Source organism: Echiichthys vipera (assembly GCF_963691815.1).
Source record: "Echiichthys vipera genome assembly, chromosome: 19".
Taxonomy (NCBI): domain Eukaryota; kingdom Metazoa; phylum Chordata; class Actinopteri; order Perciformes; family Trachinidae; genus Echiichthys; species Echiichthys vipera.
The window spans coordinates 11,958,209-11,984,828 of record NC_139844.1 but is presented as its reverse complement, the minus strand read 5'-3'; the positions used below and the strand labels follow the sequence as shown (position 1 = coordinate 11,984,828).

At 39.7% G+C, this 26,620-nt stretch overlaps 3 protein-coding genes across 3 annotated transcripts; all 3 read right to left on the bottom strand.

Annotated features, from left to right (window-relative positions):
* Positions 1 to 7,713: 7,713 nt before the first annotated feature.
* Positions 7,714 to 12,100, bottom strand: zpax1 (zona pellucida protein AX 1; the record flags this gene model as incomplete). The annotated part of the gene is made up of 19 exons (XM_083934582.1): positions 7,714 to 7,860; positions 7,946 to 8,087; positions 8,160 to 8,349; positions 8,433 to 8,563; positions 8,639 to 8,736; positions 8,807 to 8,976; positions 9,050 to 9,164; positions 9,229 to 9,428; positions 9,543 to 9,660; positions 9,738 to 9,946; positions 10,014 to 10,170; positions 10,252 to 10,469; positions 10,547 to 10,643; positions 10,717 to 10,881; positions 10,969 to 11,058; positions 11,136 to 11,279; positions 11,690 to 11,814; positions 11,904 to 11,999; positions 12,079 to 12,100. 19 exons carry the CDS (start codon positions 12,098 to 12,100, stop codon positions 7,714 to 7,716), a joined length of 2,634 nt encoding a protein of 877 aa, XP_083790708.1.
* A 1,642-nt stretch (positions 12,101 to 13,742) lies between these two features.
* On the bottom strand, positions 13,743 to 15,268 carry ttc32 (tetratricopeptide repeat domain 32). The gene is made up of 3 exons (XM_083934262.1): positions 15,145 to 15,268; positions 14,780 to 14,946; positions 13,743 to 13,927 (listed from the first exon to the last, which is right to left on the bottom strand). Exons 1-3 carry the CDS (start codon positions 15,258 to 15,260, stop codon positions 13,800 to 13,802), a joined length of 411 nt encoding a protein of 136 aa, XP_083790388.1. The 5' UTR covers positions 15,261 to 15,268; the 3' UTR covers positions 13,743 to 13,799.
* A 4,562-nt stretch (positions 15,269 to 19,830) lies between these two features.
* On the bottom strand, positions 19,831 to 26,571 carry LOC310961948 (uncharacterized protein; the record flags this gene model as incomplete). Its single annotated transcript, XM_083934258.1, has 7 exons — positions 19,831 to 20,115; positions 20,213 to 20,279; positions 20,470 to 20,568; positions 21,639 to 21,764; positions 22,864 to 23,439; positions 24,626 to 25,111; positions 26,406 to 26,571. The coding sequence occupies 6 exons, from the start codon at positions 26,569 to 26,571 to the stop codon at positions 20,227 to 20,229; spliced, it is 1,506 nt and encodes a 501-aa protein (XP_083790384.1). The 3' UTR covers positions 19,831 to 20,115; positions 20,213 to 20,226.
* Positions 26,572 to 26,620: the final 49 nt, after the last annotated feature.

Genomic DNA, 26,620 nt, shown 5'->3' with positions numbered 1-26,620 from the left:
GCGTTAATCTAAACTTGGGAGATGGAACTGCATAATTGTTTTGATTTTGGCAGCTAATCTTTCTGTATTTCCCAACAGAGAGAAATGGGACTTGTAATCTACACTCTTCACTTGACCTTTGGGTTGCTGGTCCTGCCGGAGTTTGCGCCATTTTCTCTCAACGCCAATCTTGAAGTTAAAACTATAGACATAGGTGTGTACATGGGGATATGATGGCTTCACTCATTAAAAATAGAGAATTCTATTAATTTTATTTTTCACTCTGCAGTTCCTGCTTCTGTCTCTGGTAGCTGTGATAATCAAAACTTCCATGTCCTTGTGAAATACGGGAGCCACGGCTTTCAGACCGTAGTGGGAAGACAACTGTTGACCCCAGTCCTGGCTAAGCAGTACGGCCTCATGGACAACGGAACACACTTCAGTTTTATTGTACCATTTTCTGCCCCGAGTGTTGTGATTGAGGTACGATCTGTTCATCTTTTTAGTTAACTTTGTAGAGATATACATGGAGGATGATCTAACTCTGTTTCTGACCACTACTCAAGGCTGTTGAGTCATCATCCATCAGGAGCAGACTCGATGTGGCTCTGATGGATCCAGAAACCAACAGAAATGTCAAAGAATTCTCTGTGGCTTGCAATTTCTTCCCAGCACTGACTGGTTTGTAAAACAGAATGCATTATGTCAAACAAAAGGTTCAACATATGCTAATGTCTGATCCTCTTTGCAGAGTGTTTCCCTAATGGAACCATGACGACTCTGGCTTTGAAACTAGAGTCAGTTCCCAGTCTGAACCCCAGTCAGCTCACCCTCAAAGACCCTGCCTGTGGTCCCTTCTCCAGTGATGCCAACTCTGCTTATTTTGTCTTCTCTGGGAACTCCTGTGGCACGACCAGAAAGGTAGCGCAATGCCTTATATTTTATTTACCAGTTTGCAGACTGTTAATGTTGAGACTGACCTGAATTTTATATATATTTTTTCCCCACTCCTTAGTTTTCAAACAACATGATGATGTATGAAAATGAGATCTCTCTACCAGATGAACTTGAAATGAAAAGGGCATCAAACACAGATGAGTCGGTGTACGAGTGAGTGTCTTGGATTTATTTTATTTTTTTTTTTTAAATCATGAGTCGGATAAATTGGCAAAGCTTTGGCACTTATGACTTCAATTAATGGCTCAAACATTTCCTTCCCCAAAATGTGAGCTTTTGTTTCTTAAAAAAAAACAAATCTTTGGGTTTTGGACCTCTAGTTGGGGAAAAAAAACTTAAGCTGTGACCTAGGACAGCACCTTTCTAGAACAAAACTTTAAATGGTGAAATTGCTAGACATGAATCGACTTAGTGGAAGCTACACATTCAACTGACTCGAACTGGCCTTAAGTAAATACACTTCATATGGTGTGAAATTAACTTCTGGTATATCACTTTTTTCCAATCCTACCACTGCAGAGTAATTTATCTGACCAGTTGTCCTTTTCTCTTTAGGCTTAAGGTATATTGTTATTATGACATCAACTCCAACCACGCTGTGGGCTTCTTCACCGTACCTCGCAGGAATGAACCATATGCTGAAAATGCAAAAGGCGAGCTGCAAGTTGAAATAAGACTTGCTACAAGTAAGGGGAAGTTCTGCATTATCAACGTTTGTGTACAGGCCATTTCTATTACGTTTTTAATCATTCACTTCATGTTCTGTCTATGCACCTAGACAGCGACTACAACACCTTTTACAGACTGGGCGATTATCCCATCGCGAAGTTCCTGCAACAGCCACTGTACGTTGAGGTGGAACTGAAGTCTTCAAACACCGACATAGCACTGGCGCTGACAAACTGCTGGGCGACACAGGAAGATGACATGAATTCCTTTCCTAGATGGGATATCATCATTGGCGGGTAACTGTTTAATTGTGGCCTGCAGGGACATTTGCCCAGTTACAAGATTATAACTGTCAAACTGAAATATATGGACATTGACTTGACATCTTAAAATTTCACAGTGAGCACTTTTAAAAATTGTAAACTGTTCCTCAGCTGTCCAAACCCAAAGGACCCAAATGTGAAATTCCATCCTGTTGTGCGTGATGACCGAGTTAGGTATCCTCCTCACTTCAAGCGCTTTGAATTTCCAATCTTTGCCTTCGTTCTAGAGTCAAGTCTCCAGGTAAGAGTTTACTCGCATTATTGTTAGTGCTAAAGATTAGGCACACAAATGTATACTTTATTAAATTAATCACAATCTATTTGTTCAAAACTTGCAGCTCTATGTCCACTGTGATGGGATGGTCTGTGACTCTGCCAGCAGTTGTGGTGTACAGTGCCAGGATGGCTTCAATATGAGAGGTATGACCTTATACACTAGCGTGTGACAATATTGGGACTAATCCACCATCTAGTGGGTCAAGGCAAGCAGCATTGTATTGAAATAATGGTTGACAGTGTAGTGACTGCCACAGATGTCTAAATGTTCAAGTGGCTTATACTTTTTTTTTATATTTTATTTTTTTTCTTCCACAGGTCACAAACGTGAAGCTTCCAAAGGCTACAGTTTCAAGCCTGTGTCTTTGGGACCCATCCATCGAAACTAAAAAAAAAATCCTAATAAAATATTTTAAAAGAATTCACACTTGCATTGATTTGTTGAAAATTACCCTAGAGGTAATGAACAATGGTGAAGGCTTAATGGTTACAAACAAGAGTAGATGTCCCTGTAAATTTCCACATGGCTGAAGGTTAAGTATTCTACATCATACAATGATCATAATGACTTGTAACACTCACGCTGTCTGTGTGATAGCTTACAGCTCCATCCCTGAAGGGGGCTGTGCTTTACTGCCCAACTGCCTCCCAATAACTTGGTTACTTTTACACTGGCAGCAGTTTATCAGGAGGTGAGGACAGATTGTGTATACTTTGCTCTACAAAGAGGAAAACTGCCTCAATTTAGCTCCCCTCTTGCACATTTTTTGAATTTTTACATTCCCTGGACAATTACTTGAACATTCCTGAATCACTGTATAATTTTAATTGGCGCAACCTCTGGCTCTCCTGCTAAGTGTGTGTGCCCTGTCTGCTGGGGTATGCACCATGACAGGTTGTGGTGGTAGCTCAGTCCTAGGGACTGGAAATAGATAAAAATCCACCCTCCAAGAGACATCCTGAACACAACACACAAAGTGACAATGCAAATTGCACATATGGACCTGCTATTTTTTTTTTTTGCACTAAAAAAAACTTCGCACATCCTTGGCTAATGTTTCACTGACTTTAACAGTAATCTTCTGAAACATCAAATTGTTTACATCATATTTTAAGACCTGTAGAGTATTGTCACCATCTGCACTTTTATTTGTTGCTATTGTTTCTATAGCAGTTCATTTGTTTTCCTTACAATTTGTGTCTTGTCACTTTACTAATTGTATCTTGTCTAGTCTACGCATGGGATAGTGAGAAACGCAATTTCGATTCCTTGTATGTATTGTTCATGTGAAGAGTTGACTTTGATTTGGCTATCATTTACAGCCAAACAACAAATACAAATCCAGCATTGTTTATTGGGAACCCCCTTAGTTGTCTTAACTACTTGTCCTGGGATCAGTGGGAATAGTAAAGTTACTGCCACTGCATCAAACCCCTGCATGTTACATTTATTTGCGTAACAGAATCATCCAAGTTTATGTTGCTTATTTATATTGCAGAATTATTTTCATAACTCTCTTTAGCTGCTTTTAAAAACCTTATAAAAGCAGGACAAGCTGTTACATAAGGCTCTACACATTAGTTTTCATAGCATTGTTCTTTGGTTGTGGTGTAATGTGACCACTCCTCACCTGCCTTGGTAACCTTTTATCTCCAGATACTGTATTTTCAAATACAATAAAGTTTCAAAGTTATATTCCTTAAGAGTTAAGCTATAACTGAACCACAGCCTTCAGCCATTATTGTGAATTTTAACTCTACTTTCTCTTACTGAACAGCAGAGTGCCAATTGTGCCTTTGTTCTGCACTGAAGCTTTGCCAGCAGGTTTGGCAGTACTTGACCAGATTAATGAACAGTAATAAAGAGACATTATGGCTTGTATTGCCTGAACTAAGATACAGGGAGAACATTATAGCAGATACCCCTCTTCCCATTTTCTTCCGTTTTATTTGTCTTCCCCAGGAAAGTGGCTAATCAAATATGAACCCCCAAGAGTTTATCCTCATTTACTTATTCTATAAAAGTACTCTTGAGAGACATTTGGTTTTGGACAAAACCAAGTTGTCTGCTCTTTCATTTTTCAGTGTACACTGTGTAGAGTTTTAAGCAATTTAGTAAAATCAGAAATAAGTCATTAGTGTACAGTTACCACCTCCATCAATCTCACTGTGGAGGCTTCCATGTCCTTCCAGTCTATAAAAAACTGAACGGCCGAGAGGGACATAAAGCGCTACGTGGTACCAGTAAGGCTAAACACCTTTTTTGCTCAGAGCCAGCGTGACTGTGGAAGACTGAAGGAGCTCAGAGAGATGTGCTTGTCACTGCCCCGGCAAATTTGAAAGCCTGCACTGCACTTATGATTCTCTGCGGTTTGTTTGAAACAACGTACCTTCTCACCCGAAAGACAAGTCGACGAGGTAGGAATGGGTGACATGTCAGAGCTTTATGGTACATAGCGCCTACCGCAGTTGCAACCAGGTTGCAATACACATTTGAAAAAGCCAAGCGCTAGAGAGCACAATTCTTTTGAATGCAATATACAATTTTACCACAAGAAAGGAGAAAAATCTACACAGTGCTGCTTTATTATATTAGTTGCATTAAATTATTAAATTGTCTTTTAAAACAAGTAGCATATCATTATCCTCTTCTGAAACGTTCATGTTGATGCCTGAGGGACTATAGGCTTGTCTGTCACTGGATAATCCAGACTACTGAAACCATTTTCTGGTAGAAAGCAGTTCTTGTTGTGGGGGTGGGGGGTGAGAGTCTGGACCTGCCAAAGTAACAAAGGCTGTAGAAGGCGGCTGGGAAACCAACGAAATAAATGTCTGAGCTTTGGGGTACAACATGCAGTAAAATCTGGTCTGCAATTGCCAAGAGGTTCAATAGGTGGCACAAATCATAGAACTAGATTAAGTTTATTCTTTCCTTTTTCTGTTTTACTGTCTTTGTACATTTTAATTTATGTAATTGTTATATCTACATTCAGAGATACAATTAACATGTGGGTGATTGATTTATTTCACCAAGGCATTCCCAGTCAGCTTATGGCCTATTGTATTTGAGAAATAAATATACTGTATATACACCATCCATTTGAGAGTTCTTTCAGATTGAGTGAAACCAAACAGCATCTGAGTGGAACCAATCAGTTTATTTCTAGCGCCTTCTGCTGGAACTTCAGGGATTCAAGCAAAAAAAAAATCTTCTGACTGAATTTTTTTTTTCAGGCCAAATTGTATTGCCCATCTATAATTTGTATTTTTAAAACCATTTTCAAATTGATCCCAAAGATCCACATTCCCACTAAAAGTCAAGTTCCTTACTAGCATAGTATATTAAAAAAAATCATGTTGGCAGGGATGGAGTAGACGTGTGTTGAGTCTCGCTTCAACAACTTTTGATAATTTCACATTGCAGGACCCCGAAAGTCACAATAAATAGTAATATTCGTCTCGTTTGACGGAAACATCACCCAAATATGTCGAGGTATGTGACCAGACAGACTGTAAAAGACCAGGGGACAAAGGTTACCTCCGCAGATGAGACAGCTGGCGAGCTTAACATGGCGGCCATTGTTAGCCTTTGGGAAGAGCATCGCAAAGTCCACTCCGTTAAATCAAAGCCTCCATTTCAACGCTCGAAGCAAAGCTAGATCACGTCCACGCCACAGTGTCCGACCATGCTCCAAATATAGGCTCCCTCGAGGTAAAAGCAAATTTACAAGACGAGTGCCTGCTAACACTGGAGGCCTCCTGTGCCATGCTAGCGGCGAGCAATGCTAAGCTGTTAGCTAAAGTTAGCAACTGACAGCCTTCTTCACAGAGCTGCTCATAAAATTTTTGGCGAAGGCGTCTTGGAATCACCGCCAAGTGGGAATTATGTTGGGGTTTGTTGTTATTCTTTTTCACTTTAAAGCAGACACTCACACTGTTCTGCTCCTTGCCAGTCTGCAAAAATCACAAAAAAAATTTTGTCTTCCCCTAGAAGCTATCATTCAGTAGAATGTTTCAACATTACTCAATACTTCTGGTTGGCTGCTGGTAATGCAACCACAGTCTACTGTACTGGGCTATTTTCATCATTGTGTTTTTCTTTTTTTTTTAGACAGCACAGACAGAGCCGGGGCTATAGCCCTGAATGCCCAGGTCTAAAGGACACACCTGTCTCCCTCTCACCCAAGTGAGGGAGCTGTACCGAGAGTTGGGTTTAGATCGGAGCTAACATTATCTGACATCGATGTACAATGCACAGGCAGTTTAATGAGGTGCCCTTGAGAACAGTCTTGAGTAGGCTACAACAAGATGCTATAAACACAACCTAGCTACAGGCTAGCAGCCAGATGGAGTCGTATGACGGTGGCTGTGGATCATATTGCGACACCTTTCACAAAGACAACACCAAATCTAATAGTTTCTAAAGGTCAATCCTCACGTTAATTTGTAAGCTCAAAAATAAATTGCAGAAATCTGGAAATACATCATTGCACAACCGTTCCTCAGTCAGAAACTGTTGTACTGCATCAAGTCAAAGCTCAACTTTCAAAGCCATAAAGAGCAATTTTTTTTCATTACTTGTTCCTGTTGGTCTCTAAACTGCGCAAGTTATGCAGCACAGTCAACCTGCTGTTAAACAATTGCCAAATTAGTACAAAAGCTCCAATGATGGGAACAAAACAACCTCTTCATTGTAGCATGGTCATGAGCAGACACTTGTTCAATAAAGTTGATCTGATTTATACAATGTAACAGTTATTATGGTGGTAGGCTATATTACCGGCTATGCCTCAAATTTTTTTCATAGAACTATTTCAAATCTAATAACAGCCCACAGGATACTTTAAGTACTGAGTCCAATAGACTGAGAAACATTGTGGCATCTGAGAACTTTAAACCCTGAGGCTGGAATCCTCAGTCCAGCACCACTGCATGCATCATACCAAAAAGCTCAATTTTTACTTTTGTTTCCCCAGCCTACAGTGAGCAACCAGGTCATTGTGTCTAAAAAGACTGTTGCGTTTCCAAATTGTCTGAGCAACTCTACCCCTTAGATTCCATTCATTAACATTGTATTAGGGTGGATGCAGAGAATTTTAAGTTAGCTTAAGGCAATTACTCTGTCAAAGTGCCATTAGGAGCACAAGCGCACATGGGTCACTATAAGGAATCCATTATAACAAATGTTCTGTACAAACCAGAGCTGCAAGTACATTTGTCTCAAGTCACCCATTAGTCTGTCAGTTGTCCCAAAACTCAGCATGAACACTGCATCAGTCATGCAGACCTTTCTACATATGCTAAAACATTGCATTGATGTCAAAGGATGAATTCCAAGCTTATCTTTTTTGGTAAATTTTTTTTAAGAAACATTGTTTATTCAGGGGTTTGACAGAGCGTTAAACATAAGAATAGGTCCGGACGAGAGCTGCCTTTGGTTGGAGGAGTCTGTACTTCTTCGTTCTGAAAGAAAGTATAGATCAACTGCACATGTAGATTTCAAGTTTCACTAAAATGTTGACATTTGGTCATACTTGCCTCGTTTTAGTCCCCGTTGTTCCGAGTTACCCATGGCAGGATTCACACACTGGCCTCTGCAGGAACCATCCATCTGGCTGTTTGCATCACAAACTGCTACATCACAGTGGACATAAATCTGTGGACAGAAGATTTATTATGCACGGCTACATGCAGCTGTACCATGAGCTGTGGCACCTCATTTGGTTGAACTGGTCCTTTACCTCATCTTTCAGAACCTCTTCATCATTAGTGAAGGTGAACATCTTCACAGAGAAGCGTTTGATGTGGGTTGGGACCAAAACTCTGGCACCACTCACAACAGGATGGAAAATTGTCACATAGCTGTCATCAGGATTCACACAGCTAGTGAAGAAAAGGCTGTGATTAAAAACACGAGTCACTAAAAACATTTAAACTTCATGAAATACACATTACCTGTCCACAATGATGTCCCAGCTGGGCAGAGATTTCCTGTCTTCTTGAAGGGTTGCCCAACAGTTCTCCACAATGAGCTCCAACTGTGGGTCATTAGACTCCAACAACTCCACTTCGAAGTACAGAGGCTGCCTCAGATATGCCACTACTGGATAATCTTCCAATTGGTAGAATTGATCATATAATGAATCTGGAGAATAATGAGGCATTTAGGGCTTGGTTTGAAAAAAAGGCACTTTGTTAAAAAAAAAAAAAAAAAAAAAGCAACCTTACCTTTGGCTAGCCTCATGTGTACCGTCAGCTGCCCTAAGCCGATCTGTGCTGTGGGTTCGTAGCTTCTTTGTTTAGCGCTGAATGCAACAGTCTGAGTCTCGTTGACAACAAAGTAGCAGGAAATAGTTTGCCTAGAGAACAAAAACAAGTTAGCGTTAAACCAGATATTGCATCACGATAAGAGATTCGATCAGTTTTTATTTTACCTGTATTCAGGGTCAACTGGGGATGTGTAGGGTGCTCCTTTGGCATTGTTGTAATACAGGCCAATCTCATTTTCATACAGCATGTAGTGGTCAAAGACCTAATAAAAAAGAGTGGCATAATTTTCCTCTAACTTTTAAAGGCTAGAGTTCAGGTGACAGTACACTTACAATTCTCGTGGTCCCACAGGAATCAGCACTGAAAGAGAAATATGCGAAGCGACTGTCACTGGACACTGGTTTGCAGGACTGGTCCTTTAGGGTGAGCCGATTTGGCACCAGGTTGGGTACCGATTCCACTTTCACAGCCAGAGCAGTAATTGTTCCATTGGGGTAGCACGCTGAGGGTAGAAGCAACAGATTTAAAAATAAGTCCTTCAAACCCAAGCAACAGTAACACCAGTTAACACTTACTAGTTGTTGTTAAGGGGAAGTTGCAGGCCAGGTAGAGATCAGCAAGCACCCAGTTGTTGATGGGATCCAACAGCAGCAGGTCAACTCTGGCTCTGACTGAATCCGTGGTAAGCAGCTGCAAGACAGAACGAGACGTAAAACAGTGCAGATAAGTCAGGTGCTTTTGCAGTTTGACATACCTCATAAGCTATGTCCTCTGCAGTGTATGGCAGTATGAGGCTGAAGTGTGTGTTGTTTTCATGGCCATGGTAGTCCTCAGCAATCTTAGTTGTCAGCTCTCGCGCTCCAACCATGAGCTGGAAATTGTTGCCTTGACTTCCGTATTCCATGCTGATGTAAAACTGGTTCTCATCACAGGTGCCAGTGATGGTTGGCATCACTATAAAGCAGAGAAGCATTACCAGTTAAAGTTCTGATACATTTTGAGCTAGGGTAACTTTGGGTCATTGGAAAGGGGGGAGAGAGAAAAAAAGTAGCCAAACAGTCATCTCACCAACATCCTGCAGAGAGGCCTGCAAATCCACTGGGTGGGCAAATGGAGTTTCTTCTGGCAGGATGATGAGCCCAAAGATCAGAGGGAGGAAGTAGGTCGTAACCAAGCGTTCAGGATTCTGCAAACATCAAAAAGCGGTCAGTCACTGAAAAGTTTAAAAAAAAAAAAGCTGGTGCAGCATTTGTAACTTCATACATGTTTCAGGACAACATCAGCATCAAAGGGCACTTGTAGAAAGAAACTCTTGGTTCCATTGGGGAAGCTGTATTCCTGGACTGTGAACCCTCTGGCACTGGACTCCTCGACAGTCATAACCCCAGTGGAGAAGGTGATGTTCCTCAGCTCCACGTCATGAAGGAAGGTCCCCAAGTGAACTCTGAACACTCTGTCCTCTGGGACAGTATCTGAGGAACAGAAAGTAGGTTTACAACCTGTATTTACGAGTGAGAATCCTTTATCTACCAGACTTACCGTCTTGGACGTTGGGAGGGCGAGGCATTAGAGGGGTGGTAATGGGGAACAAAACCTTGTATCTGGTATTTTCTTGTGTGTCGTCAGCCCTCCACAGTACCTCAAGCATGAGCTCCACAATGTAGGTGATGTGGTACTGGTAATCTGGGGCATGGCTCTGCAATTATTCATGACCCTTTTAATAAAACATGCAAATGTCCTTGTGACTCTTGCATTTCTGATCTACAGACTTCCAAACCTTGTAGTAACCATCAGGCGAGCCCACTGGGATCTCAATGACGACGTGGAAGTCTGTGGTGGATAGTGTGTACCCCCGTGTGGCCATCTGAGATTCATCCAGCCTCTGCCCGTTGACGCCCATGTGCATTTCTAGGACTTTAAAGTTGCCCCCTACCAGAGGGGTCACACGCCGGGGTACGTGCCAAGAGATTAAGTCATCAGTGAAGAGGACACCACCTGTTAATGACAAACATCTGTTGATGCTACTGCAACAATTTAAGGCTTACTTTGAAATCCAGTAGCTTGAGACTCACCTGTGGGACAAGCAGCTGCCAAGTTCATCATGCTCAGGCCATGTGGTGCCTTGTAGAAAGCACTCAACCTGAAAACTTCCATGGGGATTCCAGCCACCTGAAAAGATGTCAGGTTGAATGTCATTTAGAAGAACAAACAAAGTAACACTACAGGTGTGTGTGGTGCTTACATCCTCAGAATAAGTCTCTGCTGTATTGTATGGACTTCGCATAACCAGACGGGTCGAGGTAGCCATGGCACCGTAGCCAGCTTGTTCAGCCTCCTTCAGCAACATTGTCACTGGTTCTGGGGTGTAAAACGTCATCTTCCAGATGCCATGTTCTGCACCAGAGGCCTATAGGGAAGGGAGGAAAAAACAAAAGACAACTCTTGATGCCAAAGTGCAGGGTGAGATAAGTCAACTGTAATAAAGTCCACATACATCAGGAGAGTTCATCTTGGAGTTGTCGTTAACATCTTTAGTCTGTCCTTTGGTGTCAGAAACATCAGGTGCAGTCATGAGGTTTGACACCTGAAAACAGGAAATACTGGCTTTATAATTGTTACACCACACAATGACAGAACCAGCAATCTAAACCTGTGACCTACTTCCATGTAGTTCCTGTCACAGAGAATCTCTCTGGAGGCCCAGCGAGTGTAGCTGCAAGTCTGCGTCACATCATGACCAACATCACCTGATGGACTCTGGCCATACATCCGGAGTCTTAAGCCAACATTAAATGTTGAATCATCCTACAAATTACAGACAAAACAAATGACAAGGAGAATTTGGGCATCAAGTCTTTTAAACCCAAAATTAAGCTTTTTTTAAAAAACAATGCTTTGGTATAAATTCAGTGCTGATTTTGTACATTTTATCATTGGAGATTTAAATCCTTATGTTAAGGACAATAGTTGAATATGTCACAATTTTATAGATCAAGCTGAGATGACTGGCAGCTTAATGGATGAACATCAGTTGCAGCAGTCATTGATTTAAGTTTACAGGGAAGCCCATAAAAATGGGGAACTAACATCTGCCTGTTAAGCATTTGATTCACTCTTGAGAACCAAGTTAGGAAATATGTAGACCATACGAAGTGCTTCCTCACTGGAGGAGCAACATGGGGGGGGGGGCCATCACATGCTTGGCTCAAACATACTTTGTTGTCCACATAGCAGCCCAACAGAGACGTGTAGATTCTGGTGTTACCCCACGGGTCAGACTCCATGCTGTATCCACACTGAGCAGCCAGGCTGGGAGTTAACACAATGTGCTGGGTGCCATCTGGGCAGGAGGGGGAAGAAAGGCAAACATGATATGGATCACTTCTCCCAGTGAAGAACCATCTGCTCATCATTAGATTTTATACTCACTTGTGGCCTCCACCTCAAGCTGGTTCCCCACTGCCAACGCCTTGTCCAATGACAGCCTCATTAAATTACCCGCACAGTCTGACCTTAAACCACTGGCTGTTGAGAAATGGGAACTGAGTTTTTGTTTGTTTTTTTAAAAGGACTTCATAGAAACTTCATGTGAAAGAAAGCTTACCTGACTGTGAATTGAGCTTCATATTTGGCCTTGCTTGACCCAAGAAGATTACTGCAGCCAACAAGTTCCATAACAAACTGGAAGAAACCAACATCATTTAGAGAAAATAAAGTAAGAAGCTAACAATCTTTAAAATAGAAAAGAAAGAAACTTACATGTTATCAAAGTTCCGCATGTTGCCGTCTCAGTGCAGCCAAACCAAAAACTACAACAATCCAAGCACTATCAGAGCTTGGCAGGAACAAAACCCCAGCACACCCTAAACCAAAAAAACCCGACTGTGAAGGGAAGGGGCTGTCTGCTTTGCTGAGGCTCTACCAGCTGTTTTATATATCAGTTAATTACAACACACAGGTGAGGCGCATCAGTGATTGTCCTCTCACCTCACATGCAGCCAGAGCTTGATATGCCTCTGTATGAAAAGACTGAAATATCTGTGCATGTGAAGGATAAATACATTTAAAAGTAGTCACTGATTACAAACATATATACATTTGTGTTTTGGTAAGAGAAATATGTATATTTTTAATCCATATTGTCACAAGAGGGATGCATTTCCTTAAAACCATGCACCACCTTGTAGAAACAGAATTGTTTTTAATTTACGCTTTCTCGTACATATACAAGACACACAGAAAAGTAAAACAACAACAACAAACAAGCAACAACCACACAGTGCATCACAATTAATTATGTGTGCTTGACCTGTAGCGTGAGTCTAGGCTTCAAAAGATTCTCATAGCGTTGCTCACAAGTGTGTATTATTTGCAGATACAGAATGTTGAAGCGGTTTTCCAAACTTGATCCCAGTTATTTACAGAATTGTATCCCTCGCCGTTGAATTTATCAGCTATTTGTTCCATACCAATAAGATTTCAAAAAAATCAAATAACCAGCTTTCTATTGTCGAGCACTTGGATCATCTGATTTAACAAAATCATTCTTTTAGGCTATGAGTCTACTATTGTACCATAGCTGTGCAGCCATGTACCCCAACAAGCAAACAGCAGGACAAGAACAGAGATTGATATTTATTATTGCTGAAATCAAATGAATCACTTGTGTCCAAAAGGATCTGACTGTTGCACAGAATTGTCTGCAACCACGTCAGCAGAGCATCTATTGAAAAGATTTTCCACTCTGCAGGGGTGATTGAAGCTCCTAAGTCTTGGTCCCATTGGGATTGAGTCTAAATGTATGCTGACTCTTGATTATGGTAGTCACACTACTCCTCCCAATGTCTCCAAAATGGTGCACTAACATTTATTACTGACAGTAAAAACCAAAGCTCCTCGTTTTACCTGGTGCACCTGGGTCGATTAGTTTGAGCTGTCCACTCACAGACTTGTACAATGACAGGCTTTCATTTATGAGGCCTTTAGATTTTTTCAAGCGGAAAAATCTCAAGTTAGTGCAGAAAGGAATTATCAATGCTCTGCTTAACAAGAACCCATATAAGCATCGCAACTTATCCAGTGGGATTTCCATTTCCTTTCATGTGTCCAAGCTGCAAATTATTTTTCAGCTATGGTTGGATGGTGTTGTTGCTTGTGCACATTGCTTTATGTTGTTTGTGTTTCACTTTAAATAATCAAACTATTCATCTTCAGATCAATTAACGACATTTTAATTTATTGTAGTGAATACACAGCACTCGACAGAATATGCACATTTTTATCAGCCGCCAGATTTGAGGACATATCAAATATGTTATGAAGCTGTCAATATCCCCTGTTTATCTTGTGCTGCTGGTCCAAAAGTGTCTGTTGCAGGCTCATTTTGGCATCTTCAAAATCTGGGTTGAGCTTTAATGCTTGCTGGAAGTCCCTCTTGGCATCGTCAAAAAAACCTGCAAAATAATAATAAAAAGATATACATTCTTATTGTCATGTGTAATGAAGGTCTTACTGCCAAACTGGCTTGTTCAGAGTCAGCAGTTTAGTTTTCTGGACAGTGAGCACACAGCTCCATCTAGTGTTTTATAGAGAAACACGTGAAACTGACACCAAACACATCCAGCATCTACCTAATGTTGTGATTATTCCATCTGTTAAGAACATGGTTATTGATTTTCAAACTGAATCTCATCTCTGATCTACATCAAACGGCAGCTGCTTGACTGTTGAGGCAATTGCATGCATGAAAAAATGAATTTGGTTGAAAATACAGAAGTACGTCGCAAAAAAGACCAACAGGGAGCTTAGTTCTTACTTCACTGAGCCAGTGTTTTTTTATTGTCTTACAAATCTCTCTGTGCACTGTTTTTTGTCACCACTGCCACTAATATTTAAAAAAATCCCCATTTCTGAAGAAAATCAGTTTGACAACAAATATTTGGGTGTTTTCGTCTTCGTTTGTACCTTCCCAATTTGAATTTGATCGACTTAACTAGACTAAACTGAGCTACTATAATGGATTCGATTTACAGAAGCCTTTTTTACAGTGCATTTAAGTACACTTTCTTCTTAAATGTACTTATGTTATGTCATCATAATGTAAGATTGTAATGTTTATTGACAGGAAAATGACTGCCATATATGTAAATATATATTTTATTTATTTGATGCCGAACTGTTCTACAAATGTTTGAGTCATGGTGTTCGTGGGAATATGCAACTAAAGTTATGAAAAAAGTGACAGACAGCAGGCTACTGTGTTGTTGTGTGTCCTTTTTGACGATAAGTTGCCTTTGCATCCTTACCTAGTCTATAGTGGATGAGTCCTCTGTTGTACAAAGGTGCTTCAAAGCGGCTGTCAGTCTGTACTGCGCATGTGTAGTCCTCCACCGCGTCATAAAAGTCCACCCGGAAGTACTTTATTTGTCCGCGGTTGTTATAGGCAGTGGCCAAATGATTAGCTTCACACCCCCTGTGGAAATATGACACCATTAATGACGGATACTATAACAATGAACCACATTAAATGACGCTAAAGGAAGAGAAACATAATTAGCATTAGCTAACGGGGTTACATACTTTGACGGGTAACAGATTGTGGTGTAACACTAGTACGGCTGACGTTGACCGTTAGCTCGTTTTACCGCTCAAAAACAGAAAAAAACAGTACCTGGACTGTGAGCAGGAAGAGATAAACTTTGTGTACAGTTCTTCTGCCAGTTTGAAATTCTGCTTTTTAAACTCAGAGTGAGCATATTCAAGTGTTTTGTTATTATCTTCCGCCATGAGTTGAAGTCCTTAAATGCGGATGTGACGCCATTAGAGAACGTCCAATAACGTTTTAGTGCGTCTCAAGTGGGCGTGGCTTACCGTCAACAGTAAGATCGAGGACTATCAACATATCTATTTGAGAATGCTGTATTTTCCTTTTGCATCTTATATAACTTATCACTTAGTTTTAAGTACTTATGTTACATTTGATTCATACTTTATACTTATATGGTATTGTTAAGATAGTAGTTAGTCAAAAATAGGATGATGTGACAATGTTTAAATAATAACACTGATGCCCCCTTCAGTGCAGTCTCCTCTTCTCTTTATAACACATTACCCTACTCTGCACTTCCATTCATTTGATGCACATACCCTTGCTTGTTCTATAGAACATATATTTCTACTTTTATTTTATTTGAATATGTGTGTGTATTTTATTTTACTTTGTGTATAATGTAGGTAAATGTGTATTTTAGTTTGTATAGTGAGCACCTTTGGGACAAAGTTTTCCTTTAAGATTGATGTTGAAGTACAACAGTAAATTTCCTTATCTTGTGTTTATATTATAATTCAAGATAGTGAGTTTTCATATCAGATGAAAAAATATTATTTCCTGTTAGATAACCCAGAATAATAAATGGTGATTGATATCCAGACGTTTAAAATCGAGGGTTTTTTGTAACATCAGGTGGCAGACTTAGATCTCATTAAAACAAGACAGTGAAGCCACCAGTGCAGGTTCTGTAGGTGCAGTTCAAATGATATATAGTATACATGACATTTCTGCATAAACTCCAGTCAGTGACATACTATATGGAATCCTAATAATGTAGCAATAGGTGTGTTTTCCATTTTAAAGCAAAGAATGTGACCCTCGGAGACCCAAACATCTGTCACACCAGTCTCAAGACAGTGTGGACACTCGCTGCAGTAAATACACAACAAGGAGGCAACCTATGAGCACACTGGTGAGAAATTCTTAGACGATCTCCTAGGACAAGAAGTCAACTACCCCGGTGAAAAATGACACCTTAAGGAAGCAGAGGTCGCTCAGTAGACGTGCACTTCCCTTTTGCGGCCCATTTATCTCCAGGCTGTGTGGACGAGTGGTAACAGATCAAACGGAGACCAGTTTGACCCAGAGGAAGAGGATGTAAGGTGCTGGCTGTTGACACTGCTGAGGAAATGACAATAACATACAACCTGTGGGAAATGTAGGTTAGCTGTAGGCCAGTACATCACAGGGGTCAAGTTTCTGCATCACACACAGATAAGTCACAAATTATAAGATTAGGAATTACACATCTCAGAATCCATTAAAAAACAAGATTCAAGTTTTTTTTTTAAATGCATTAAAATGCAACAAGATTGCCTGGTTGCACTGTGTTCGTCATCAGAGGTCAGATTTGTTTATCTGAGGCCGATTAAAACTCTGTGAAGCTATGGAAAGTCTTAAAAGGTTTATTTTGGCAATGGCAGCCTGAAGCACGGACCGTTATGCTCAGCAGCCCAGGAGCTGGCATTTCCTCTTGGACCCTAAATGTTGCTGTTTGCTGAGAGACTTAACACAAAGTATCAAAGTCCACTTGGCCTGGCAGAACCAGGACACACATCCATCACCGTCATCTTCTTCACTGACAGGCACACTGCACCTTTATTACCACGGCTCACTTCGTTTTTTCAGTTCAGCCAGAGACTGCAGCAAATAATATTTGAGTTTGGTAGACCCAGATTGCATTTTAAAAAAAGAGCAAATGCAATTATTTTTGAACTGCAAGGAGGTGATTCCATATGTGTTTGGTACAGCGGAGGAAAAACGAATGATAAAGATGCACATAAAACAGCAGTTGGTGATTACAGTTTCGTACTCAATAAAATAAAAAACAGAAGGAAATGAAACTATCTAAAATATAGCATTGGTATTTTTGTCAGACTTTTATTAGACGCTTTTTTTTCCTAACAAAAAGGTTTTTTTAAATTACTTGCAGCTGAATCAAACTGCAATAAAACAAAAACAAAACAACAACAGAGTGTTAAAAGGTCATTTAATCAATAAGATGTTTTAAGTATAATTATTCCAATTACACAATGACAGGTTTCTTTGAAGCTCATGTTTGTGCCAACATTATTGCAGTGAAATAAATATTTTACCTTTAACTTTACTCAGTTGAATTCCTGTTGTCCCTTTTTTTATTATACTGTTGTGCTTTTTGATAGTATGTTTGCCATGTTCTACCTTAGTATTAGTGGCATAATATCATAAGTATTCTGTCATTAGTAGCTTCATATTTAGTGTACAAACATTATAGTGGCATCAATATTCTTATCTCTTCTTCGCCACAATCTTACGGGTATTCCCCTTTTTTATACAACCACATATGGTCATTTTAAACATCCTCAGTCCATTTCTCAGCGTATAGACATTTGTGAGTTTTGTTAAATTGTTCATTATAAGTTTACAGGAGAAATGTGCTCTTTATTTTCTGCAATATCCCAGCTTTGGATCAATAAAGTATTTCTATTCTATTCTATTCTATTCTATTATGAGCCTACAGAAACACAATTATCAATGCAATAGAAGAAAATTCAGGATTGTCCCCAGCTGTCACTAAAACCCTCACACACGGCACCAAACTTAATGTGTCTTTTCCACTTCTTAACGGTGTGTGAGTCCCATTCATCTTCTTCCACTGATACATGGACAGGCTCACCTCCATGACCGCCCATGTGTGTGGTAACCATGAAAGCCAAAGAAATAGCAAACACACATAAAACAGTTGTCTGGTTAAAGGAAGGAGGGAGAGGATCCAGACCAGACTGGAGGTAAACGTTGGTGTGTTGACTCTCTGCCTCACACAGACAGAGCAGACAGAGGAGCTCTGTTGTCGGTGCTGTTTCAAGCAAACAGGCCAACTCATTCCAGAGGTTTCATGATGACCCCTGTCTGTCGTTTCTGGCAACGCTGAAGGTGTAAAAAAACAAAAAATGATGGTGATAACAGGGTACAAAAACAGATGGGGTAGGGATGCTGTTGTTGTAATTACCCTCCAAATGAATTCATTAACTCAGGTCAATCAGATTAATAACTTTGCTCAATCGTGGGGAGATTGTAGACTTTAATCCAGCTTTATTTTGTATCTTTAGTGACTGGATGTGTGTTTCTGAGTAAAAAGGAGTTTGGGATTAGGAAGTGGTCTTCCCCTGACCTCACGTATCAGAGCGCTTTGACTGTTTTTCATGAAACCAGAGTAAATTATAACACATTGTTAATAGAAATTTCAGAGCTTGACCATCGTGTGTACCCTTCTGTATTGACCCATAAATGCATACATGGCATTGACATGTACAGTTATATAAGAGAGACTGAAATAATGGCTCTTTGTATCAACTGACACATATTTTAAAGTACCAACTCAAACTTTAGCTGGTTTCAAAATAATGCATTGTGGGATTTATCATATAACTTTTTTATTGAAGGCAATTTATTAAGAGGATTTGACTTGAGTTATAAGAACTCATAAGTTAAAATAATGTATTGGTCATCAGAAGAAAATTAACGTTTTCAATGCTTGTTGTTAGTGAAAAGTATTATAAGTCTTTTAAAAACAGGAAAAACTGAGGAAGCTTGCTTTAACTATCCTAACCATTCATGACAATAATGACAATATTGAATTTCCTTAAGAATTAATCAAGTTTTTATTCATCTATCTTTTTAGTATTTATGGTCAGCATAATTTTAAGCAATAACCCTTCAATATATTCTGCAAATACCTCTCAAGTAGTAGTAATAGTATAGTTTTCACTGGTGGTGGCGAGCACCGCCATTCTTACACTTGATTTAAATTTATTTTCACAATTAATTTACGCTGTCCACTGAATATTTATGATATTATGCCACTAATACTAAGGTAGAACATGGCAAACGAACTATCAAAAAGCACAACAGTATAATAAAAAAGGGACAATAGGAATTCAACGAAGTAAAGTCCAGGTAAAATATTTATTTCACTGCAATAATGTTGGCACAAACATGAGCTTCAAAGAAACCTGTCATTGTGTAATTGGAATAATTATACTTAAAACATCTTATTGATTAAATGCCCTTTTAACACCCTGTTTTCACTGGTGGTGGCGAGCTCTGCCATTCTTACACTTGATTTAAATTTATTTTCACCATTAATCCACGCTTTCACATATTATAAAATCACATATTGTTGGTACTAATTTAAAAAGACAACAGTGTGCAAAACAACTTCCTTCAAGGTTAATTTATTGTCCAATTTGTTACATTTATAATTCTCAGCAAACATTGCATTTCATTCATAACATTCACAAGATTAACATTTATGATACAACTTGTGACAATAAATCTTTCAAAGGTTAAATTGTTGTAACAAAGTATATATATATATATATATGGAGAAAATATGCAAAAATAGCTAATATAGGAAGCATTTCACTTCAATGCTTCAGAGCACAAAGTCATTTTTCATTTCAAATCAATCCCTAAGTAAATACAATTTGATATTTTCATAAAAACTAATATATACAATATGCAACTTTGTACAAAAAGGACACAAAACATAATAATACAGTACATGCTAAACAATGGAAATAATACTTGTTTTCTTTGGTTATACGTTACACTATGTTCATGTTCATTATAAAATTGGTTTAACATCAGTTTCAAAATAAAAATCCCACATTTAACTGTAGATATTGTTACTCAACAGTCCACTACGGTCAGTAACTTGAGGGATATTGGTTTAAGAATCTCAGCTTCTCTCCATCTGTGGTTGAAGTCCATGAAGTAGTTGTGGGAGGGAAGCACATGACCATGTCCAGGAAGCAAACCAGTGAGCAGTCTCTGCAGAAAGTAAATAAACGAAAGGTCATACAGTGTGGTGGGTGGGAGGCTTCTACAACAAATCACCCCCAGGAAAAAAAAAGCTGTCAACACCTACCACTGTGTCCATCTTTAAGCTCGGCCCACCAAGTTCTCCAGACGCTCGATCCTCCCAGACACATCGACTAGTGAGATCAGTCAAGGAACATTATGAGCAAAAACATTTACAGGCACTATTAAATGATGAAAACATACACAGAATACTGTTAAGTTTTATTACAATAACAATGCCAGCAGGTGGAAATAATCAGCTTTCTGTGCTGCCGAGCGTGTTTATAGAAAAATGTCTTCCATGTGAAACAACAGGAAGGATATGCTTGGCTGTGAGCTGCTGGATGGCGGCCTGTGTCTGCTTCTGGAAAGACAGTCTGGCTTCACATTTGCAGGGATCCTCCACCACCTCCGCCTTCACCTCTTCGCCGGGAGAAAGCAAATTTCACATCATTGTAACAGATGTAGAGAGTGAAAGAGCACGGACAATACCACCCACTCTACTTTTTTTCAACTGGGCTGCTGTTAAAAAACAAACCAAAGCCTGAAAGCACACTCTCCAAAAATATTCTGCAATATTAATTTACCATGGTCATTTTACCACAACAATAATGTTATTCTAGTGAATCTTTTTATAATATTACCCGATAATTGTCCAACAAATGCTACAGCCAAGAGTCAGGAATTATGCACCAGCTGGTTGGTTTCTGCACATTGCTTTAAAAGCTTTTACACATACACTTTAAGCAGCGTTAAGCGAATAGTTTAAAGTAAGTGGAACTTATCCATAGTCAGTGAATTACCAACAGTAGATGGCAGTCGACGGGAGTGCCAACACGGAAGCAATGTATTGCTGTTGATGGGGACAGCAGCTAAATGGATTTTAGCCACCTAAAAAAGATCAATATCAGATTAAATGTATGTTATATCTATAATATTTTCACTGCTTTACCTTGACGTCAGACAGCACAGTTTAAGATTACACAGGGGGGGCTTGAAGCCAAAATCTTTGCTCTCGTCAAAGCCATCAGACTTAATTTACAATAACAGTAATTTAACCTCACAGAACACGGGAATGTCTGCTCCACAACTGCCTCGATTGGTTAGCACAAACTAACTAACTATTGAGCCAAGTCTTGTGTTCTGTGAGGTAACATGACCATTTTTTGTCTATGGAATATGGTGGCTTTAACGACAATATCGACTATAGCGTACCCTTAAACTGATTTTGATTTTTTGGGCAGGCCTTTTTTAAGTGGCTTAATACATTTATCTGCTGCCCCCATCCACAGCAGTACGTGTTTTAGCTTCTGTACCAGTACTTTTGCCTGCTTCTCCAAACTGGAGGCATGCCGACTGTCATCTACTTTAGGTCATACAATGACTTTGGATAAATACCAAATACAACCCCACTTCAAAGAATAATAACTTTCCATTTAATATTACAGCTGAAAGGCACATTTGCTGCAGGAATCCACACAGCATGTTCTTACGTTTCAGGGAACATGTTTTCTTGTCCGCATTCAAGATATAAGCAGTCCGGCACTGGCAGTAATACGAGGCATTGCTGTTGACACAGATGTGTTCGCAGTCATGTCCTATGGCACAGGGGTCCAGACCTGGAACAAGCCGAGATTAAGGGGTGACGCTGTCAAGATGGCAGCATGGGTACAGTTTCATGGTCTAGCACACATGAGTATAGGTAGGTGGCCTGTGATAGGTAAGGTTGATGCAGAAATCCACTAAAGCATTTGATGGTTATCAGTATCTCTTCTTAATGTTGACAAAAAGAGGGAAAATTAACTATTTTACTACTGCAGCTATTTCTGATTCAATCTCTGATATCTTTTTTTTTGACTGTATGAGTTAAAAAAATGATTGTAAAAAAAATGTAAGCTTTTCTGGTGTGTTTGTACTTGACCACATGAATCTTCAACCCAATTTCAGCCAAAGTCATTTGCGAACTGCTTAGGTTCACTGTGTGTTGGACCACACAGGTAAAATCCCAGAACCCTTAAGTACAACGCAAATGACAGTTAAATGGACAGAGTATTTAATGTAGACAAACATCAGATATTCACAGTAACAAAAGTTCAGGTTTACTGCAGAACCTCATTTGTCAAAAAGTTCTCCTACATCAAAATCTGTGCAGTACTGAACCAAAACCTATCCATGTGAATAAATATCACCTGCAAAAACTGCTCTATGTGTAGGTGATTTCAGGACAGGATAAATCTAAACCTTATAAAAAATAAAGGCTATGCTACTGTCCATATTTAACTGTATTTGATTCATTATTACATTAGTCTGGACGCCTTCTTCTCAGATTGAAAAAATGAGATTCGACTGCATTTAAATCATTTAAAATAAAAGGAAGAAATTCAAAGAAATCACTATAGTGATGCATTCGATTGCAAATGAATTACTAAAGATCACCATGTACATTTTCAGTCTAAAAAAAGAAGCTGAAAGCTTAAGGCTGCAGGGCCCCAACACTTTACACAGGTTTAACTTGCCGACTACAAGCTGGTTCTAGTGCCTACATCTGCAGTCCATGTGGGGGGTGAGAGCATCTGGTATTTTTAAAATTCACTAACAACACAGTAAATGATCCACAATCTACAATAAACCCCCCTGTAGACTGTAGATGCCCCTTACTGAGGAACTAAAACCAGGGTTAATGGAGGGAAAACGGTGTCACGGGTGTCTTTGTCCTACCGCACAGGGTCTCCCTGAACTTGGAGGTGAGCTTCTCGATAACACCGTACGTCTCCACATAGAAGACGTGGTCGTCCAGAGGGATGCTGGCCATCTGCTGTAGGGAGCGCATGTCAGCTCGGTCCACCCCGACAGCGTAGATCTCGATGCCTGAGGCCCGAGCTGCAGCAGAAACCTCCTCCACCTGGTCTTGAGGTCTCCCGTCTGTCACAATGATGGCCACCTTGGAGATTTTCCTGGAGCGAGGCCGGGCTCCAGACTCCTCGGTGAAGGCTTCGTTCACTGCGGTCTTGATGGCGAGGCCCGTCATGGTGCCGGCCGCCAAGGGCTCGATGCGGGAGATGGCTTTCTTCATGTCGGGTTTGTTGAAGTGGTTTTTAAGGACGAACTCGATCTTGACCGTGCTGGCGTAGTTGACCACAGCAACTCTAGTGGCGTCCGAGCCGACGTCCAATGTGTCGACCATGTCAGCCAGGAATATCTTCACCTTCTCAAACTCACCAGGACGCACGCTGCGAGAGCTGTCAATGATAAAGACCAGGTCCAGGGGACGGCTCCTGCACTGAGAGTCTGTCTCTGGTGATCAACCAAACCATGGCAGGATTAAGTCCATTAATATTAAATACCCAGTTTGTTATTCAGACACATTGAAGATTGTTGGTTAAAGCACACAGGGATACATAATGCACATTCCCATGGTAACAAAGGAAATGGTTGTGCATCACCACAGTGGTAAAATAAAAGCTTGTGTTTCTGAAATGATGTCATATGCCATGAAACATACTGTATCATTTCAGAGTTTTAACAGTCCATCGGAGACTTATCATCGGACGCATCATTTTATCTCATTTCCTTGAGTTAAAAGGATGCTTCATGCCCACACATAAAAAATGACATCACACCTAAAGATGGAGACAGTGTTAGGAGCCCTGCCTTTCCAATTACAGCATACACATATACTAAACTACATTTTTGCAGTTAAGTGTCAGGTGCTCTCTGCTTTTTAGAAGATAAAATACATTGTCGTCTTAAAAATCAGTTTAGGTCTGTCTTATTTCAAACTTTTCAAAGTGGGATGCTATTTTAGCTTTTAGTTTAATATCTGTCCACAACTCATAAATACAAATACAATGAATTATTCCGTTTGGTTAGAATGTTACTTGTTTTGTATCCTAATATTCATTTTTTAGATAAAATGACATCTGTTTTAAAGGAATACTGTAGTATGTCATAACATCAGCATGTCTGTGCTAAAACGGAGCGTTTCAGACAGATGGTGAATACATGTGTATTCAGACAGACAGGATGTGAAAATGCATATGTTTTAAAGCATGTAGCCTTGTTCTATCTAGTTAAATAATAAATTCCTTGTGAAACATGTTTGAATGTCATGCTTATATGATTGATATAAAGGCAGTGGTTCCATGTGAAGTTTATCTATTTGAATGTTTTAGAGGTGCTGGTAGGTTGATGTTTTTTTAACCTCTGGACAGTATGAGGCTAGCTGTTTCCCCCTCTTTCCAGCCTCCATGCTAAGCTAAGCTAACCGGCTGTTGGCTGTAGCTTTATATTTAACAGATATGGGATTGGTATCGAGCTCCTCAACTCACTATCAAAGAATATTTCACAAAGAGTTATTCCTTAAAATAAAATGACGTTTGGATATTTCTCAATTTTCTTAGAGCGAAAAAAAACCCAGATCTGATCTGGAAAGCATTGAGGATTTGTGGTTGGAAAGCAAACCTGACTGGTAATATTCTACCTGTCTCCACAGGAGTGACGGTGGTGATGAAGCCGCTTTGGGTACTGACCGGTAGCGTCACAGGAGCGGTGGTCTCCAATGGCTGCACAGTGGTCACCGCGGTCACTGTAGTTGCTGGCAGAGTTGGCAGCACTGTTGGCTCTGGTAGAGTTGGAGGGAAGGTAGGGAGGTGTACCACAGGTGTGGTGGGTACTGTTGGGTCTGACCTTGTCGGACATGGACCTTTCACTTTATAAGGGAACGGGCCTTTGAACCTGTGATGGGGATGTTGAGCTACTGGTGGAGATAAACCTTTGTATATGTGGTGTATATGTGGTGCCACTGGCCCTTTGAATCTGTAGTGATAGGGCAACATGGGGACTGAGGGCCTGTGGTAAGTCACTGGAGGAGATAGTGGAATAGGCCAATACACTACCGGTGGAGGTATCCTTGGTGGCTGGTAGTGGTAGTGAAACCCTCCTCTATACGTGTAATCACTTCTTTGAACTACAGGGCCACCAGAAAGGAAAAGTGATAAAGAAAATTAGTAGGTTGAAAGGACAGAAAAGTTATAAGTTGACATTGTAAATCAGTAAAATACACAACAACAGACAGACACATTATTAGTTGAAGCATGAGTGTAAGTTCAGCGCCCTGGGTTGTTTGCAACAAGCTGGGATTATCCTGTTGTATAACGCTTGTGAAACACTCAGACAAGAATTTCACATTTCTTGCATGTTTGAGAAATGTGTAAAATCCTTTAATATTATATTTCCAATTTACAAAAGTAACACTTAAAAAATGTAATCTGGAAAAATAATAATGATTGACATTACAAACTATTTGAATTGGTTTTATGTAAACAGATCTGGTCACTAGTACTGCACCTAAATGCACTGTTACTGTAACACTTATGCTACTTTCACATGAGGGAAATATTGTACTTTTTACTCCTACAATGATTTGATAATTAGTTACTTTGCAAAATAACAAAACTAATTTTGACCATGACCAAATATTATTAAAATACTGTTACTGTACACAAACTGCAAATAATCAAATAATAATGAATACTGATAGGGGCCATGTTTCTGCATAAATAAGTACCTTTTACTTTCTGGTAATACTTCTCTACTGTGCCTTTAAATGCAGTAATTTACTTGTAATAGGGTTTTTCAGGGGTGGAGGAAGTATTCAGATCTTGTACTTGTAAAAGTTGCAAAACAAATATTGTAAAAATACTCTGCTACATGTAAATGCTGCATTCAAAATCTTACTTGAGTAAGTATTGAGTAGATAAGTATTATCAGCGAAATGTACTTAACAGTATCAAAGTAAAATTACTCATACCCAAGAAACATATTGTAATATGATTATTTTATTATATGGATAATGTGTATGCAGTATTTTACTGTAGTGACTGGCTGAGACTTGAAATACTGTTACTGTATTTTGGACTGTTTATAAAAATGTTTTATAAAAAAGAAAATTTAAAGAGTTTTTCCTCTTTGGAAACATTTTATTGTAAGTGGTCAAAGCCAGATCTATGGTTTATTTTTAACCACACACGGTATTTAATAAGATCATCATAAACTTTCGTTAGAATTATAATCTTAATTTGAGAACCAGTAACCGAACCTGTCAAATAAACTAGTGGAGTAAAAAGTAAGTACCTCAAACCTGATTTAAGCTAAATAGTGGGCTTAAATGTTAATGTTTAAAATGATTAAACAAGGCCACTGTTAAAAAGTACCATCAAAACTCTCTTTTAGAAAAGAAAAGGAGTTTCAGTAAAACTTACTTGCTGGATTGAGGGTCCTGAACGGTGGTCGTCCATTGTTTCTGATTTGCGCAAAGCTTTGCGCGGCGATCAGCTGCGGGTCGGCCGCACTGAGGGGGTACGTGGCCAGAACATCAGACAGCAGCAGTGAAGCGCAGGACAAGAGGCTCCAGAGGAAGGACTTCATCTTTATCAGCATGCAGTGTCCTCCGGCGGTCTGTCCGGTGTCTGCTCAC

Coding starts and splice junctions, on each gene's coding strand:
- ttc32 (XM_083934262.1), bottom strand. CDS start 15,260: ATGGCGGAAGATAATAACAAAACACTTGAATATGCTCACTCTGAGTTT. Junction 14,947..15,144: donor TCTTCCTGCTCACAGTCCAG/GTACTGTTTTTT, acceptor ATATTTCCACAG/GGGGTGTGAAGCTAATCATT. Junction 13,928..14,779: donor ACTCATCCACTATAGACTAG/GTAAGGATGCAA, acceptor ATTATTTTGCAG/GTTTTTTTGACGATGCCAAG.